The sequence below is a fragment of the Lampetra planeri genome, chromosome 1 (assembly GCF_965212315.1).
Source record: "Lampetra planeri chromosome 1, kcLamPlan1.2.h2, whole genome shotgun sequence".
NCBI lineage: Eukaryota > Metazoa > Chordata > Hyperoartia > Petromyzontiformes > Petromyzontidae > Lampetra > Lampetra planeri.
The window spans coordinates 16,019,531-16,039,221 of NC_136107.1; the positions used below are offsets into that span (position 1 = coordinate 16,019,531).

Here is a 19,691-nt window from a genome sequence, read left to right on the forward strand (position 1 = left end):
CAGGGGAAGGGTGTCCGGAGGGGGGTGGTTCGAGAGGGGTGTCCGGGGGGAGGTGGTTGGAGAGGGGGGGGGGGGTCCGGGGGGGTGGTTGGAGGGGGGTGGTTGGAGGGGGGGGGGTTCGGGGGGTGGTTAGAGGGGGATGTCCGGGGGGGGGGGGGATGTCCGGGGGGGGGGGGATGTCCGGGGGGGGGGGGGGTTGTCCGGGAGGGGTGGTTGGATGGGGGGGGTTGGATGGGGGGGGTGGTTGGAGGCGGGGGGTGGTTGGCGGGGGGGTCTCCGGGGGGGTGGTGGTTCGAGGGGGGGATGTCCGGGGGGTGGTTGGAGGGGGGGGGTGTCCGGGGCTGGGGGGGGTTGAAGGGGGGGGTTGGAGGAGGGGGGTGTCCGGGAGGGGGTGTCCGGATGTAGTCGCCATCTTACCAAGGGGCCCACCACGCGCACTCATCCGCACGTCATCACATTTCGCCGACGTAATCACCCGTCGATTTGAACGGGCGTCGCAGTTACTCTCTAGGCACATGGCCGCTGGCTTTGTCGTGTCGCGGAATCGTCGACGTGAAAGTTGGTGGGTGGGTGGGGGTGGTGCGGTGTTGCCGCTGTAGCAGTAACATTGTTTTCGGCTCCGGCGGCGAACCGGGACGCGGTGGGTAACCGGCAACTCAGGGCCCACTCGACAGCCAGCCGGGGGTATCATTGTAATAGTGTGTGTTGTGGTGTGCGGAGGGGAACGGCGGCGATGGCGTCTGGCGGAAAGGCGCAGGCTCGGCGAAGAGGCAGCAGCCGCTCTCAAGCGGCGACCGCGGCGACGTTGACGGCGGCGGCGTCCGAGGAGACGAAGGCTGGGGCCAAGTCGAGTGGTACGGGGTGGGGGTGGGTCACCCGTGCGGATCCCGCGGCGGGAATGGGGTAAACATTCAGGTCGGTGGGACCCCTAGGGGAATTTGTGGGTACGGTGTAAATCAGGGGCCTTGGGGATGGGAGTCCGGGAGAAATACTGCGCGGCAGTGGGGTATGGGGTAAACTGTGGGGGCCCGTGAGGACTGGGAGAATGGGATAAGTTAGGGGGGCTGTGGGTATGAGGTAAACTGGGGGGGGGGGGGGCCCTTGAGGACTGGGAGAATGGGATGAAAAGTCAGGGGGGCTGTGGGTATGAGGTGAACTGTGGGGGGGCCCGTGAGGACTGGGAGAATGGGATAAAAGTCAGGGGGGCTGCAGGTATGGGGTAAACTGTGGGGGGCCCGTGAGGACTGGGAGAATGGGATAAGTTAGGGGGGCTGTGGATATGAGGTAAACTGTGTGGGGCCCCTTGAGGACTGGGAGAATGGGATAAAAGTCAGGGGGCTGCGGGTATGAGGTAAACTGGGGGGCCCGTGAGGACTGAGAATGTGATAAAAAGTCAGGGGGGCTGCAGGTATGAGGTAAACTGTGGGGGGCCCGTGAGGACTGTGAGAATGGGATACAAAGTCAGGGGGGCTGCAGATATGAGGTAAACTGTGGGGGGCCCTTGAGGACTGGGAGAATGGGATAAAAAGTCAAGCGGGCTGCGGGTTTGAGGTAAACTGTGGGGATGGGTGTAAACGGTAAAGGGGGGTTGTGGGGACTGGGAGTATGAAATAAACAGTGGGGGGCCGTGGGAGAGTGGGGGTGTCTGGTGGGCACTGAGAAATAGAGGGTGGACAATAAGGGGAGACTACAAATGTAGAATCTGAGGGAGGGTTAGTGGAGTAAGTCGGCAGAGGGGAGTTAATTAAAGTTTATTTTGAGGAAAAGGACAGACTGGGTCGAACTGGTTATGCTGGGGAGGGTGCGGCGGATATGATAAGCTGGGAGGAATGTGAGAGAGACGGAGTTGGGCAGGGGAGATAACGGCTCAATAGATGATTAGAGGAGGAAGAAAGATGAGACTGGAGGAACATGATGGACAGTACTGCGAGACTCAGGTCGGAGAAAGGGAATGGTGGTAATAGAATAGGAGGAGGAGGAGGTGGGAGGGCATACGAGACAAAGGAGAGAGTCACACAAATAATTAGTCGCGAGGAGCTGGTTGAGTCAGGAGGGAGAGGGCATTGGGTTACGTTAATGAATCACGGGACAACTAATTTTCCTCCCTAAAACTGAAGTGAAGTTCTCATTCATGTTACCGTATGTATAAATGACTATGAAGCACAGTTTTCAATGGAATTTGATCGATTTGTAAATGTTGAAATAAATTCGTCAAGAACTATGTAAACAGTTAGTGTATTCTAGATTTGAAGCTGTCGTGACTGCAATGATTATATTCTTAGGTTTTTTCGGTAAAGTCACGTAGGTAAAAAACATTTAAAAAGTAAAATAAAATAAAAATCACGACGTTTCGGAGGCAACACAAGCTTCCGTCTTCAGGTGGTACCGTCACAGCCACGACAGCTGTATCAAGTAAATGAGAGATTGCAGGAGCTACCACTCCGTTTATATAATGGTTGAAGAAGGTGGTGGGGCAAGGGCCGCATACTTTTTATTAATATGGTAAGGTGAGGCTTAAGACTAAGAATAGACTGCATAACAATTTCATGAGAGCCCACCGTTGCCGATCATTGCTACAACTCGGTGGGCTCTCATGAAATTGTATTTTCCGAGACCAAGGTTCTCTGCAAACCTCCTGGCTACCATCAAAGGTTTGTACACGAAGCCATACAAATATACAAACACAGACATAATTTCAATCGTGATGACGGTTACAAACTGAGTAATCATTGGAAAGGTGTGATTAACCATGCAAAAAAGATTTAACTACACTTATTTGACAATCTTATTTGACAGACAACCATTACAGTTTTACCATGTTTAGTGGTGGTCTCCTTGTCCCAGGTCGCGTCACAAACCGCACCTCTCCATAACAAAGGCTCAGCCTTTGTTATGCAGTCTATTCTTAGTCTTAAGCCTCACCTTACCATATTAATAAAAAGTATGCGGCCCTTGCCCCACCACCTTCTCCAACCATTATATAAACGGAGTGGTAGCTCCTGCAATCTCTCATTTACTTGATACAGCTGTCGTGGCTGTGACGGTACCACCTGAAGACGGAAGCTTGTGTTGCCTCCGAAACGTCGTGATTTTTATTTTATTTTACTTTTTTAATGTTTTTTACCTACGTGACTTTACCGAAAAAACCTAAGAATATGAATAACAGTTAGTGTAATTATAGTTTGATCTGCAAGTTAAGTTTCGCGTGATCCTAAAATGCTGACGACTAAGGCTCATACTGCAGATCAGTCCAGTTATACTGTTCAAGTATCATCATTGGCTTGTAAACTTCTCGGCACTTAAAAATGTTTAAGCTGTTCTAGAAGTACTGTTCTTTTATCTCTGGATTATAAGACGCCTTGGTCGCACACGTACTGCATTATAAGACTCATCCCCTTTGCATCATGGGACCTCCATTGCCAGTACCAAAATATGATAATAGGGTTTCCCCTTTTTTCTGGCAATAAAACAGGTGTTAAGATGTTAAAGCACCAAACTGAAATCTTTTACAAGGAATCATGTCTGCATTAACCACAATGCTTGTTGTGGTCAGAATGGTCCACACCAGAGACAGCTTTCGTTTGAGCCTCGTCTCGAACGGTGTTAGACCAGAGGACGCCAACATACCTTCTGGTGTGGACCAATTAGTTTCAAGGACAATGTATATATTATCAGAGTATGTTTTTTGTTTGCATTCATTGTGGTTAATGCAGACATGATTCCTTGTAAAAGATTTCAGTTTGGTATTTTAACATCTTAAAACCTGTTTTGTTGCCAGAAAATATGGGGAAAACCTATTATCATCTCTTTTGCTTTAAAATATAGGGGGAAGAGTGCGTCTTATTTTCCGGGACTGCACGGAGCATGGAATGCGCACCAAGCCACTACCTTAAATATATTGTCTCTAAATAATGAACTCAGAATACAGAAACATATTTTGGCAAAGCACCTTTAAAAATAACGTTCGTTATTTATTGATTTTCGTACTCCCTGTATGGGCATGCATTTTGTAGGCTGCCCTCCAATAAGTCTAAAAACTAAGGCGTTGGTGTAATAAGTTTTGAAACATCAATCGCTGTCATAATTTATGTTTTGGGTGGAGCAGCAACAGTTTAATTCAAAGCCTCTACATGTTTCCCACCGATCTCAATCATCATCAGCCATAATCAAGTCACAAGCTGTGCATTTAATCCAAGCCACCCGAGTTTGATTCCAGGTCACGGCTAATGAGCATAACTGAGCGTGTGATGCATCTTCATATTCACCATCTTGCACACAGACCAGCGTGGTGAAGTATGGTTAAAGAACCCCATGTTCCAAAGGCGTCGGGGAGGCATTTATCCAACTGTAGATTGATAAAAGACTACAAATTCCTATTTTATTACCACCCAGTTACTTGGGTGGTGTAAACGTTTGCAATGTGGTGCCGTTTTGATAAAAACAAATCTCATGGTTTATCTCGTAAAATAAAGGATTTTAAATAACTGTGAAGTTGTAGCTGTGTGACGACCGTTCTAAACTGTACAAAAAAAACACAGTATAATCACACTTGGATTGCATCCTCTAATGTTTATTTGTAAGTGGAAGGTCATGTAACCCCACCCTCTCCCATGTTTCGCTCTCAGCCATTCCTGCAAGTGTTAGGCACCCCGTGTCCTTTACAAGGTAACGAGCTGTTTTGACCAAGGCCATTTTAACTCCAGGATTTAAAAGTACAATGTGCACTTCCGTATCATCTGTAAACAGTCATTAACATAGAAACTGTACTTGTCTGCATTCTCAAATGGTAGCTATACAGTGAGTCAGAATATTCCACTAAATTGTTAGGGAGAAATGAGAGAGAATTTTTTTTTTTATTCGAAACCTCTACACGTCTCCCACCAATTAAATTATCATCAGCAGCCATAATCCGCAGCTGTATTCAGACGTCCAAGAGGTCAACATCTTTTCACGATCCTGCAATCTCATTACTCAACAGTACTTGTATATCTTTTAACACTCACCCGATGCACTTTTGCATACATCGCCAGTCTGATTTGCTTGCAGCATTTCGTGGTGCATAAACTGAGGTCCTTGCTATCTCAGTGATGTACTGAATATAAAAAGGTCATCCTGTACTTTGTGATTTTTTTTTTAGTTTTCATAAGCAGTGTGACAATTTGTTTTGCTACACTTAAACATATGGGTGTTTTTTCCACACTGATCCCATAAAATAATAGTTGCTTTCTCCAACTCTTGTATAACCTGTTTATGACGACGATAAGCTTTGAATATGCTTGACGATTCGACAAGTGTGACTGATGACATGTTCATGGCCGTAAACGTAAAAACAATACCTTGTAAAGATTAAAACATCCTAAAGTGTAATGATGTGAGTTTTTGTATAGTACGGCTACTCTCAGCATGTATTCTGATTTTTTGTTTAGCACACAAATTGGTGATGTGTTCGAAATCTACTGCTATGTACAACGTATATAACTAGCAAAATCCATTGTACTGTGCAGCACTTGTGTTCCCACATGTACACTTCCTGCCTTTGCCTGCTCGTATGTTGGAAGTACAGTATGGTGAAACAGCCTCCACAACACGAATGATGTTTGGAGTCCCTCATTCAGTAGTGGATTGACAAAAGGGCTTTACATGTGCAAAGATATATATAGAAGGCCTCAGAATGGACACACGTGGCTAGATGGTAACCTTTGGATAGAGCAGTCACCAAAAGGCTGCGAGTTCAAATTACGGTCAGCGTCTGCCTCTGTAAATCCTATGGCCAGGGTCGATAAATGAATACAACTTTGTGGGAAATGCAACTGGACTTCCGACAGATGATCTAGCCTTTACATGGAAGCTGTTGCCTTATGACTCGCTTGAAAAGGGAACCACTTTGATTTGACTTTAAAAGCCAAGGGTGTGGTGTGTTTAATGCAAAAATACTGCCACGTTTTTAGGGGTGTTGACCTTATAAAAGCAATGAATACCCACGCCATATTTCAATGCACGTTTGTATATATCCTGTGATTAAATCATTGTATAATTATATGTATATCATACATTGTAAAAATTGTCTGACATCGAAGTATTTATTGTTCTGTTGCAGCAGAGAAGAATCACACTTCTTCTAAGCTTTACAAACCATTGCCAACAAAATTAGAGGTAAAGTAAAAGTTATTGAAACTTTTTATACACTTTCTACCTTGGATCCAAATACAGAATGATGAAAACACAGTTGTGGTAGAGTGATGGAGTGAGTTTGATACATTATGCTCATACTTCAAAACACATTGTTCATCAGTGCTTTGTTGCTTTTGTATATCCTTTAACAAATTCCGTAATGCATGTATGTACTCGTGATAAGATATAGTACCCAAACACTATCAACCATAACATTCCAGGACAAGCATATCTAATTGTTAAAAGTAAAAGTCCAGTGAGGCTACAAGTGTTTTTTTTAAGTTACTGTGGATTTGCCATAATGATAGTGCCTCATTGCAAGAGAGTTTGTATTTAAAATGTGACTTAACGTGACCATTTTTACAGCAACACAAACCTACTTGAGCAGTCTTCTCAACACAACCCAAAATGGTTTCATATAAGTTTTTGGTATTTTGCTTCTCGATATACAGTATAACAATAGATAATCTAGGACAGAATATGACATAAAAAGATCAGTGTGACAGACAAAGCTAAAACTGCATAACAGGCATGTCATAATTAGAGAATAATTATATTTCGAGGTTGTGATTCAGTTCAAGAATTGATTAAAAAATAAAATTAATGTCATGGTGCATTTGGAACCAAATACAACATATATAAAACAATTGATTAATTCTCACTTGAGCGATTCGATGTGCATATCGTGGGAAAAAGAACCAGGTTAATCAATTAATTATTTCACGCTTGCTATATAGTGTTATGCTAGCTTGAACACTCAACCGTTATTCCCCATCACCTTGCAGAAATCAATAAATCAATCGACAACAATGTACTAGTAACAGATTTCTTTGTTGGACCACAAACATTGCTTTCATTGATTTGTTGTTGACAAGGGCACGGGTGTGTAGTTACAGCACCTGCAGCTGAGGAAGTTTTTTTCGCAGGCCCTGGGTACAGTGTGGTCTCAATATCATGTAGTACCCCAGACAAAGTCACAGGGAGACGACAACATGAGACCATGAGAAATAATTAATGACACAGCTTGCAGAGCGACAACAGAAAAATTGAAAGTGGTACAGAGAAAGAGAGACAAATGCAGACTTGGAGAGCGATATGGAGATATTCCATCACCATGGTAGTCATGCTGTTGAACATATATTCTTCATTTGCCTACGATTCCATCATCAGTCTCGACCATTGGACACCATCTTACCTATAAACGTCACTTTTTGTCTGTCTGTCTGTCTCTCTGTGCACGCCTATCTTTGTAACGCTTTTAACTGACAAACTATTGGGTTTATGTTTCTACAAAGTACACAGATACAACACACTGAGCGTGCTTTGTGCACGCATCTGCGCATGCTCGGAAACACCGACTCGCGGTTGCCCCTAGCCAAGCAAACGAGCTTGCCGAGCGGTGACGGGAAGGAGGTTCTCCTTCGCATTAAAAATCCCAAAAAGAAAAAATCAAGCACAGTTACTGCTGCACAAACACACGCGGAGGTAAATCCTGAACAGTGTGATGTCCTCTTCTCCCCCCACCCCAATGTTTGCAGTTACTACTATAGAGTCAGTGAATACTACTGTAGAGTCACTAGTTATTACTGAGAGTCAGTAGTTACTACTGTAGAATTGGTAGATGCTACTGTAGAGTCACTGGGTGCCACTGTAATGTCGGTAGATACTATTGTATAGTGGGTAGATACTACTCTTAATGTTCTTTCGGTAAAGTCACGTAGAAAGGAAATAAATTGAATAATAGCGTAGACGTTTCTATTGCAACACAAGCAACCGTCATCAGGGAGACACACAAGCCTCTGTGTCTATGTTGTGTGTCTCTCTCTGTGTGTCTGTGTTGTCTCTCTCTGCTTGTGTGTCTGTCTGTGTGTCTCTGTGTCTGTGTTTTGTCTCTCTCTCAAATTTAGTTCTACCTGATGACGGTTGCTTGTCGCAATCGAAACGTCGTACTCTATTATTTAATTTATTTTCTTTGTACGTGACTTTACTGAAAGAACATTAAGAGTAATTCCTGCAGTCACGAAAGCTTCAAATCAAGTTTGGCTAGATACTACTGCAGAGTTAGTAGATACTACTGTAGTCAGTAGTTACTACTGTAGAGTCGGTAGATACTACTGTAAAGTCAGTTGATGCTACTGTAAAGCCAGTAGAAACTAATATAGAGTCAGTAGATGCTACTATAGTCAGTAGATACTACTATAAAGTCAGCAGATATTACTGTAGAGTCAGTAGATACTACTGTAGAGTCACTAGATACAGCTGACTTATATGGAGGGTGTGTAGGTATATATGCCTACAAAATAAAAATTGGGTGGGGGGTCGACAACTTTTGGAAACCTTTTAAATCAACTATTTGCCCCCAACTTTCTATTACTTTTTGATTCAGGCCTTCAGTAAGGCTCTTATAATTTGGTTGATGGACAAATGGACAAACGGAACAGCAGGCTTTTATAATAGCTTTGGATTTGTGTATGTATATGTTATGTTTTTAAGAGAAGACAAGTTTTTAAATATATATTTTCCCCCGGGCAAAGCTGGGTACTTCCTGCTAGTTCCTAATAAATAGCCATGATGCTTCCTTACCAAGACCACTTACATTTCTTAACAATCAAAGAGATGTCTATAACTTATGTATGTTTTCTTATGTCTGAGTATCCCAATATGCTCATGATGCCTTCTTGGTGCTTTCTACAGTGCTCACAACCACAGCTTACAATGTATCTGAGGCCATGACTGTCTATTTTCATATACTCTGATATTCTTTTACAATTCTGTCCCTTAAAATATTTTTTTTTTGCTTTAGCAAATCAACTGTATGTTACCTTTATTCTCGTAAAACGTATCTTTCTTGACTTTTCTAATAGTTTCCTATAATTCCTTAAAAAAAACACATTTTAAATGACTAGGCCATTAGAAAATCACTGGTCTTGAACAAAAACATTGATTTGGAAACTCAGTACTGTAAAGGGGAACAGAAAGATATGCAGAGAAACAGGCCCACAGGGTACAAACGTGGCCCCTGGGTACCAAGTTACAGATCTCATACAGCCCTCAGCTTCGTAATTCATAATCATCTGTGAAGGGAATGAAATAAACTGGTCAAAGTTATCTACAAGTTTGTAACCAACACAGTTTGAAAAAAAACTGGAAAGATGCAAATCTAATCTTCTTAGTTACAGCACTGTATCGCACTTGTATGTAGGCCTCGGCAAGGTAAGATAATTTACCCTTTTTACCGGGTAAAAGGGTAAAGGTAAAGGTGTCGACATGCCAAGGGGTAAGGTAAAGGGTAGGGTAAAGGTAGGTCGGAAGAATTACCCGGTAGGGTAAAGGTAGCGTGAAGTATTACCCGGTAAATACGGTGCCTTGTTTACCGCTAAAAGCTCCGTGGCGCAGTCCGTGGCCTCCATTTAATAAGTAATATTTAAAAAAATTTTAAAAAAACACGCTTTTATGAAATGTACGAGTAATGGCAGAACTCCACGACTCCAGGAAGTGGCCCCGAAGCCTGCCACAACGTAAGGGGCCGTGGTGATTTACAGCCAACGTCAGTTGACTGTGGACAATTAGACCCAAGCCGAAACATAACATAAAAAATTATGTTAAAAACGTATTTATTTTATGATAGAATATATTGTCATCAGTATGACATAAGTATACCAAGTTTGCAGTCGATACCACAGGAAGTGGGTAAAAATTGAGTTACAAGATTTGAGTATACAACAACGACGACAACAACAACGACGACGACAACAACAATGACAACAACGACAACAAGCGTGTAAAATTGGAATCATCGAGAGTATTCTATATAAATAAAGCGCTCTACCTAGCATTTACCGTTATAAACCTTGTTCATCTGTAGTTCCCTAGTAATTACCCTGTAATCGGGTAATTAGTATGGGGTAAGGCTAAAAGGTAGGGTAAAGGTAAGCTCGTTGCTTTTTACCTTACCTGCTGAAGGGTAAAAGGTAGGGTAGAGTGATTGTATTGTGGTAAGGTAAAAGGTAGGGTAAAGGTAGGCTCATTGTTTTTACCTTTTAACTTTTACCTTACCTTGCCGAGGCCTACTTGTATGCACACACATACTCTTTGGTTCTTTCGGTAAAGTCACATAGGTAGAAATAAAATGAAACTGTAGAACATCACGTCCAACTTGAGCTGTTTATCAAGTTTATGTGGACACCATTTTGTGAAAATTCACACATTTGTTTTTCTCAGTTGGTCATCTCTCCAGTCACAGAATTGGTATTTGTTTTCCCATGATGGTGAACTTATGGGGCAAAAAAAGAGAGCAAAGCTTCACCACATATGGGAATACCTTATTGGAATATGTTTATTCTTGCATTGTTTTGGCCTCATGGCTATAAAACATACTGACGCATTAGATATGATTGTAAACACGTTTATTATGTTTTGGCAGGTTAATCGTTTTCATAAATGTAGCCAGAGGTTCCAACTTGGATAGTTTCATCTTACATATCTCAAGTGTTTATTGTTTGCTAATAAACTTGCTGTTGGCCTTGCTGCGTTGGTAAATACTAATAAAAAGTACACAGGGTGTGGGAGTTCAGTGAGTTCAAAGTACAGTGGAGTAAATTATAGTGTACTCACTACATTGTGAACCTAGCCACCTTTGTTTGATCATTGCCACAGCTAACAAGTAATGAGTTACATTTCAACTGGTTCTGGCCATTCCCTGCCCCCTCGCTGCCGTTAACCCACACTGACCAGCACGATTACAAAAGAAAAACTAAACACATGCGTCAATAACACGGCCTCAAAATATAGACATGTATAATAGGCAAACAATGGGGCCCTCGTAGTACGTAGATTGCCAGAGCAATAAGGGTTGGAGATTGTGCTTAACACCATGGGTCCTCGTGAGAATTAAATTAAAACAACGTTTTCTAATGGACTTAAAAAAATCAATTATATTTACTTTACCAGCATTGTGAAGTATGGTCAAACAGTCTCCATGACAGAAAGGCAAAACGAGAAGTGAATTCACAAAAAAGTTTTGTATTAATATACATAGATAGCTATAGATAATTGTGTGGTGTTAAGTAAACGGATGAGACATTGCGAGTTACTTTAAAATGCAGCTATTGCTGTACTCCTGTAAAGGATTTTTCAAACCACACATTGGTTATTACTTCAGCTGCAGTCAGCAAGTTATACACCCTGTTACATAATTTTTGGGAAATGCTTATTCATCATTATTGTGCGATGCTAAACACATAATTTAAAAAAATTACAATTTAGGCAAACCCAAAATGTCGAAAGCATTGGCTATCAAAATACATTCAGTCTACATGAATGCTGCTAAAGTACTTGGTGCATGTTTTGCAGAAATTAAAAGAGGAAATTGTTCATCAGTTTGAGAGCAAAATTTCGGAGTTGATTGACAGTGTTATCGAAGAATCCTCCTCTACCATTGACTTGAAGTCTGCAGCTGTTTTGCAAAATGGAGGTGATGTTGAAAAAGTCAGGTAACAGACAGCATTGCTTTTACTTTGTTCCTTCAAGTATTATTGATGCCTTTTTTTTTTAAACAAATCAGTTGGTTGACTTCATTTCGAGAAACATAAAATTAAGAGTGCCTGAATAACACGATTTTTCCAATGTGATAATTTGTAAACTTTAAATTACACTTTCGTTTGATATTTACTTCCTTGTCAAATTGATCAAAGCAGCTCATAAAAATTTAATTTTTGGGTGATCTCGCTGTGTTAGATGGCAGCGCATTTGGTTCCAAAAAAATACCTTGTTCTGCACATTTGAACGTGCATATAGTTTTCGTGACACGCAGCAGTCACGTGTGCAAAACTTGCTAGTCCGGCTAAACGTTGAAAGGCATTTAATGCCACGTATGCATGTGCATTGTACAGAGTCACAGCTGCGCCACGAAATGAGCATTAATTCTTGCTATTTAAAATAAGGGAACAAGCTTGGTAATGTTTTTCATTTCATTACTGTCTGCTACTATAGCAGGTATTGAAAAGAATAACCAATAAGATTGTATGCATGTGGACTTTTAAAATATTGAAATGTACATTTGACAAATTATGCAAATTAGCATCCAAAAGCACAGAATAATCCTACAATGCACGGCCACAGTTTGAATGCAGTGGTCAAGTAAACCCCATTCATTCTGGTTGAAACAAATCAGACCATAATCCTCTGTGACGACCAGATACTGGCAGTACTTTGGTGTTCATGCAAGTTTGATTTCCTGTGGCTTTTTAAAAGACATCTTTAAGAAATCCCCATTCATTTCTTGTGCAGGAGCCTCCGGCCGTTACCGGAAAAAGGGAAACTTTTTCTGCCCAGGCCCTCTGTTCTTGAGTAAGTGTTCATCTTGTGTCAGCTTAGCGTCAAGCACGTTGGAGGCTTTGAATACTCTTATATAAGCGCACAACTTTATCTGTGATGAACGCTGCACTTTCCGTCGTTTTCATGCAGGGGGCGCTGCAAACCTACGCGCCCCCTGCATGAATGACGGAGGCGCAGGGACAGACGTTCGATTACGTTGGAATCGATGTGCAGATGGTGGTCTTCGGCCAGCTCTATGTCGCCTTATCTCGATCCCGCAATCCCAAACAGGTGAAAGTCCGCATCGAACCGAACCCCCAGCAAGGCCATCTACTTAACGACGAGAGAAAATTCACACGAAATGTCGTTGTCAATGAAGTCTTCCAGATGTAAAATGATATAAGCTTTTAATGAAGAAATAAAATTATCTAATTCAAAACATAATACAATTAAAAGATGTTTCGTCGTAAAACTTCAAAACGGACCATCGGGTGCTTGCGTGAATGCGTCGTTCGTGTGCAATTTTTTTAGTGATTTTCCTGGCCGAAGGCCGTAAATGGTTAGAATACTGCTTCAAAACAGGATGTCAAAGAGAATGTGTTCACCCTCAACTATACAAAGTATGTAGCATCTGACAACAGATACCATGTTTAAAATGTATGTGTGTGGTTGCTACATTTATGCTTAATTATATTGAATATAACAATTTTGTTGAAGGGATGAGGTCCCAAAGTATTTTTTAAATGAATACATTTGCCAATGGTCACCTTTTATTTTTCTCTACCCTTGGCAGAAACAATTATCATACCCAAGTATGGGAGTTGTTTCATGATTCCAAAATGTGGCAAGAGATGCAATTGTGAAAAAAGTATTAATAATGTGCAATCAAGCTTAGGGAAATTTGCAGTTGGGGACCATTTTTGAGAATATTTAAGAATTAACTTAACACTAATTGTGATATATCACAAAGATAAACACTAGTTTTGTTATAATCGTGTTTAGGACGATTTTAACTGAAGGCTGCTGTTGTAGAAAAAGCAATGCTTATCTCATCTTTGTGAGACATGTTTTTCAAGTGATAAGTAATCGTCAGGGTCATTCAAGAGGTCATCGTTGCCATTGTCGATCATTCTACCGCACCTCACTATCTTCCTCAACAATAATTATAACCCTTACTCAGCATGTTTTGAAGCGATAATCAGATGCTAAATTACCATGATTTTATAGATTACTTTTTTTATTAAGTAGTTTTACAATCAAAAAGTTACATATTGCAAGCCCATTGAACCAAAGGCACTTACACTGCATTTTTGTTACCAAAATTTTCAGCTTATACATTTCATTTAGGAAGGAACATCACGAATTGGGTTTATAATTACGTTTTTTTTTTCAGTGAGCTGTTTGAGATCAACCACGTAAGAACAATCTACCACATGTTCATAGCGGTGTTGATGCTCTTCGTCATTAGCACTGTCGCAGTGGATTTTATCGATCAAGGAAGGTGGGTTATAGTAGCAGCATGCTTGTTCACATATACACAGTAACTTACTTTTGCATGGTGTTCTTAACATTAAAAAAACATTTATCTGGCTTACCTGGTTTCTTTTATGTAAATCTACTGCAATGGGCAGGAGTCATTAAATGGCATTTGCTTGGAGATAAACACAGACACAATCTTATATATAATTGTATCCATTTATGCAGTTTCCATTTTTTCAGAGGACATCACAGTTCTGTTGAAAACACATTCAAAAGTGGTTTACCAAGCTGTGAAAATGTACACAAATGATTTTGACATTTTTCTTCCAACATTTAGGCTGGTGCTAGATTTTGACCTTTTGGTATTTGCCTTTGGGCAGCTACCAACAGCACTCTGGGCTTGGTTGTGCATGTTCCTGGGGACACTGTTGGTGCCCTACTGGCTACTGTGCCGCTGGGGCACTGGGTACCAAGCCGTGCACTGGCATGGCCTTTACACGGCCTACTACGGGCTGCTGTACTTCACCTTTCAAGTCCTGGGGTTGGGTGTCACGCCTGTCTTTGTCGTGGTGCATTATTCACTCCCTCCAGCCTCCCGCTTCATTCTCATTCTTGAGCAGGTATTTATTTTGCCTTTGTGGATTATTTTAAACAACCCCAAGTGACATGCAGTTAACTAAATCCCCAAATATTTAAGATTTTATTTGTTTCTACGAGACGTTTAATAATTTCCCTTCCACCTTTTCCGATTTCATGGATTGTCACGATTTAGGGTTTCGATTAATATTGGCTTAGTTTTAGCTTATGGTTACTATAGCTGCCTCTAGCTGCATGCATCATATGAACCTAGGATGGAATGCGCATCAAAATTTAGAATTATTATTGCTTAGAACGTATACAAATAAAAAAAATTACACACGTGATTCGATGTCAGTATTGTAAGCTTAAGAATCAATGCTAATCCTTGAATCGTCAATACATTGTTATAGCACGAGTTCTATACCCACTGATGACAGCGTGTCTTGTATGACGTTGCCATGATTTTCTTTAGGGTTTTTGTTGCCACATCAACACGGTAATTTAATTTTATTTATATAATTGACTGCAGTCAGTTGCTTTTAGCTTTTTATCTCAATTGGTAGTCTAACCAACTGATTTGATTTGGAAATGTCTGATTAAAAATCAGGAACAGGATGACTTGTTTCTATGTAATCCCACAGGTGCGCCTTGTTATGAAAGCTCATTCATTTGTGCGTGAAAATGTGCCAAGAATCATGCAGAGCCATTGCAAAGGAGGTAAGTTTGTTAAAACAAATATTTTTAAAATCTGAAACTGGTTCTACAATGTGTTTAAAGCACATTAATCATTACACACTGATCAACTACGCATCTCCCATCAAACAGCTGGGTTGAACAGATGCTCTGTGATCAGGTATGCCTTAATTTTCTCTCCATTTAATTGCAATACATTGTTTGATATCCATATGGTTTGTTAACCGTTATTTCCCCTTCAGAGAAGACATTGCCATGATGATCAGTGATACAATTTTTGCTATTTTTATGTCTGCAAGATTAAAATGCTTCAATGCATTATTTTTAAACCAAGCAATGCCTCATCTGCACATTTAGTATGCGTGCTTGAATGCTGTCCTTTTCGCTGTTTGACGACATACCATTATTTGTTTTTATGGTGATAATTGAAAAGGTTCACACGAGCTGAAGAAGGCAAAGAAAAAATAAAGGGGCAGGAGCTCCAGGCCACTCATACCAAACCTATATTTAGGGCCGCAATTAAACGTAGTAGAAAGTATATATGGCAAAAGTCCAGCAGGCAATAAAGAACCTGAAATGACATGGCAGAAAGTCACATTTCTAAATGTTATATACCGTATTTTCCCGCAAATAGCCCGCATACGCATATAACCCGCAGACGCATATACCCCGCAAAAATAGCGTTTTGTGTAAAACAAATTTCAGATAGCCCGCACCTCTATATACCCCGCATGCATTCATATCTTTAACGTCGTTACCGCAGCTTAATTCCATAATATCAGTAAAACGTTTACATTTGTAATACATTCCACTATCAATTGTTAACATTAAAATCATAACTTGCACAAAGAAAACAAACTAACCGGAAACGAATTAACTTAAACAGTAAATAAGTAACAAAAGTAAATATTCAATAAATAAGTAACACATAACTGGTAGATAAGTAAGTAAGCGTACTGTTAGGCTTACCAGTATTCGACCTCATGCTATTGGACCGGTAGTTACCCCTGTACAGTTTTAGCACTGGTAGATTGCGCACTGCGCAGACAATAGCACTACGGTAACGCCATTGCCTCCTGGCAACAAAGCCATTGGAAGTTTGAAACAAAGCTCATGGTCGCGACTGTATAGTGCTCAGCCAATAGCAGCGGCCTAAGGGACTCGGCAATTATAGTTCCGCGTCTAGTAGGCTGTTGTTTAAGGCCCTTCCCATTGTGCAATCCATAGCCTCAGCTGAAACTTTCGCACCCCCCTACAGCCACTGAAAGTAATACGGTAAACAAAGTGCGCCCACTTCAAACATTGTCGTTTCATTGTACAAACAATTCAAATAATTTAAAACGTGATAACGTGCAATTTTAGTGTGAGTGGTTTATTCAGCAGTGCTTTAGTCAAAGGTAAGTGTTGCATAGTGGATAGTCCTACCATGAAAAAATGAAACGAGTTATGACATGTCATACGTGTAAAATATTTTTGGGATAGCCCGCACCTCCATATACCCTGCAGGGTCTTGTTTTGTTTGTAAAAAGTGGTATACCCCGCGGGTTATATGCGGGAAAATACGGTAATTGACATGCAAACTTTTTACAATGAATATATTGTTTTTTTCAGATTCTCCACCTAAACTGCCAGATTTCAACCATTACCTCTATTTCCTATTCTGTCCAACACTTATTTACAGGGACAGTTACCCCAGGTGAGTTCCCAAGGCATTAAACATTCCTTAGAGTAGTCTGTTCTCCTATCATGCGGCAGTTGCGTTCCTGAAGAACAATGCATTATGGAAAAATCGCATAATTAAAAATATAGGGTAAAGCACAGTCCTCGATAACACGTGAGAAGCATATGCAGGCTGAATAAAGACTTAAGGTGTGCATCCCGCCTTGTGTGATGCTATGCCGAGGCAGCCATACAACCGCTTGTTCCTACTCGCGCGACCATAGTTCTGTTCACTCAATCGCATTATATCCAATTCGCATCCACGTAATAAAAATGTGTTCCCTAATACATTCATCACGTTATATCCAATTCGCGTTACGAAAACTCGCATCATAGGAGAATAGAGAGTACTCATACTCTTTGGTTCTTTCAGTAAAGTCACGTAGGTAGAAAAAATAATAGATCACGACGTTTCGATCGCCACACAAGCAATCGTCCTCAGGTGGGATAGAGAGACAGGCTGCTGAAACAAGTCCTTATATATATAGAGCCAAGAGGTGGGGAGGGGGGGTTGCCGCATCGGGCAAGAGGGTGGGGGCTATAGATTGTGCCTAAGCGAGTGGGAAATCCCAAGATGGGAACCGAGATGGGGAGGAAAGGGGGGGGGTGGTTGATGCGGAGAGCTGCGATAGCTGAGGAGGTGGCCATTGTATTGAGAGATTAGCATGTCAATGTAAACGAACCAACGCAACGGTGGCTGTGTTAGTGAGACATCCAGCTCGTTAGGAAAAAAACGACACCACATCAAGGGAAGGAGAGAGAGACACCGAGAGGCACACACAGAGAGAGACACACACACAAAGAGAGACGAGAGAGACATATAGGGAGACAAACAGAGAGAGAGACGCACAAAGAGACACAGAGAGAGACACACACACAACAACATTACAGCCAGTTATAGTCTGCTAATAAACGAGAGCCACCGCCACATTGAGGGAAAGGGGCAACGTTGGCTTTGTTAGTGAGACATTAAGCTCGTTAATACTGGTAGGAACCTCCTGGTTACACCAGCCCACAGGGGATTATTGTGTCCATCCGCCGTGCATACAAAATGGGAGGGGTGGGGCTGGGTGGGGAGGGGCTGGGTGGGGAGGGAGGGCGGAGCTGGGTGGGGAGGGTGGGGCTAGGTGGGGAGGGGCTGGGTGGGAAGGGTGGGGCTGGGTGGGGAGGGGCTGGTCACCCCGTGGTGCCCTTATAAAACCCAACGTTTAACCTACTCACGCCGGCTTGTGCCCGCCCTCACAGTCGGGCATATTTGCGGAATACACCACGTCGCCGTTGACCCTAGCCATTGAACGAGCAACCCAACGTTCCTACCTTAACTTGGTAATGTAAATTGGTAATGTAACTCAGAGAGTCGGAAATAACTGCTGACAATGGCAGGTAGGATGGAAACATCAACAACCAGTTAAGGCTTTACCTGGTTAATAACGTCCTTCCAATTGTAATAAACCTTCTCGAGACGGCTTCCGGAATCAGTCCTTTTATTTTCCAACTTCCACAGTTACACTCACACACTCCCCGTTGCTGACAGACAACGGAAAGCGGGCAGACACCCAGCTAAGTCCCCACCGCGCACGTGGCACCCGGAGCCCCGTACGCGCGTGACTCCTGCTCTTTTCGTTCCCAGGTCTGCCCCCGACTCCTCTGTCTCTCCTCTTAATCCCTGGGTCACGTGGTACCCCTAAGCCAATCCTCCGTAGTCAGCGTTTACCGTTCCAGATGGTTCCCCGTCAATCCCGGGACCACGCCTCTGATCCGGCCTCCCATTAGCTGAGGCCCCGATCGGCCAGGCCAATCACTCCTGCTAATATGCCGTGATCACGCCGAGGCCATGCTCCCTGGCTCACCCCCTTATTGGCTACAAAGTGGGACCGGCAAGCCAATCCCCACGTGAGCCCTACATGGCTCTTATTACATCACCCTCCCCCCGGTGAAAAAATCAGCCGTCTCGGCTGGGAAAACATATTATTAGGGCACCAAGGTGCATTTAACAATAAAGGGTGAAACGGCGTCCCCGCGCCGAACAACACTTAAAAACAGAGTCACCCATGAAAAACCCGACATACATTAGGGCGCCCCTGCAGCGCGGTAACGACAGGGAAGGGACAGCTAGACAATCAAACGCTAACGAAACGGGAGAGATTTCGATCGCGTACGCGACGCGGGACCCTCTCCGCTTCCAGCGCATGGTCGCTTTGCCGCCAGATCGACAGGAGGTGGTAGGCTTGAAGAAGAAGGTTGTTGGTTCTCGGTCATGTCCAGGGCAGGCCCCGTTGGAGGGGGGGCAGCGGGGGCTTCCTCAGCCCTCAGAACCTGTTCATCTGTAGGAGGCACAACACAGTCCCCCTTGGGGTCAACGGGCGTGGCATTCGGCGTAATCGGCACAGCAGATCCCGGCAGGTCAGCTAGTGGGGATGAAGGATCGACACGCGTACTAACATAGGGTTTAAGTCGCGACGAATGAACGTACCACCGACGTTTCCCGTACTGGACGCGGACACTCTGTGAATTTTGAATGTCCACCAGCGTCACGGGCCCCCGCCACGGCCTGTGCAGTTTAGGGGATGTGCCCACCGGCACCTGCGGGCAGTGGAGCCATGCCAGGTCTCCCACTGACCAGGGCATGTGAGTACGCGATCGACGCGCATACCGTTCGTTCCTTGCCTGCGCACGGGCCGTCGCACACCTCGCAGCCTCTCGCGCCTCCGTAACTCGTTCAAGCGAGTCCCGCA

At 42.9% G+C, this 19,691-nt stretch overlaps 1 protein-coding gene across 4 annotated transcripts in view; it reads left to right on the forward strand.

Annotated features, from left to right (window-relative positions):
* Positions 1–502: 502 nt before the first annotated feature.
* Positions 503–19,691, forward strand: part of SOAT1 (sterol O-acyltransferase 1) — a 49,984-nt gene continuing 30,795 nt past the window's right edge. The window contains exons 1-9 of one of the 4 annotated variants that reach the window (XM_078594651.1): positions 604–854; positions 6,098–6,153; positions 7,467–7,656; positions 11,524–11,663; positions 12,460–12,519; positions 13,880–13,987; positions 14,303–14,585; positions 15,186–15,261; positions 16,849–16,933. In XM_078594651.1, coding sequence (XP_078450777.1) covers positions 7,513–7,656; positions 11,524–11,663; positions 12,460–12,519; positions 13,880–13,987; positions 14,303–14,585; positions 15,186–15,261; positions 16,849–16,933 — 896 coding nt within the window. In that variant the 5' untranslated portion in view covers positions 604–854; positions 6,098–6,153; positions 7,467–7,512. Of the gene's footprint in view, positions 855–4,512; positions 4,666–6,097; positions 6,154–7,466; positions 7,657–11,523; positions 11,664–12,459; positions 12,520–13,879; positions 13,988–14,302; positions 14,586–15,185; positions 15,262–16,848; positions 16,934–19,691 lie in introns of those variants that run through there. The other 3 variants (XM_078594631.1, XM_078594641.1, XM_078594660.1) reach the window with 3 other exon arrangements.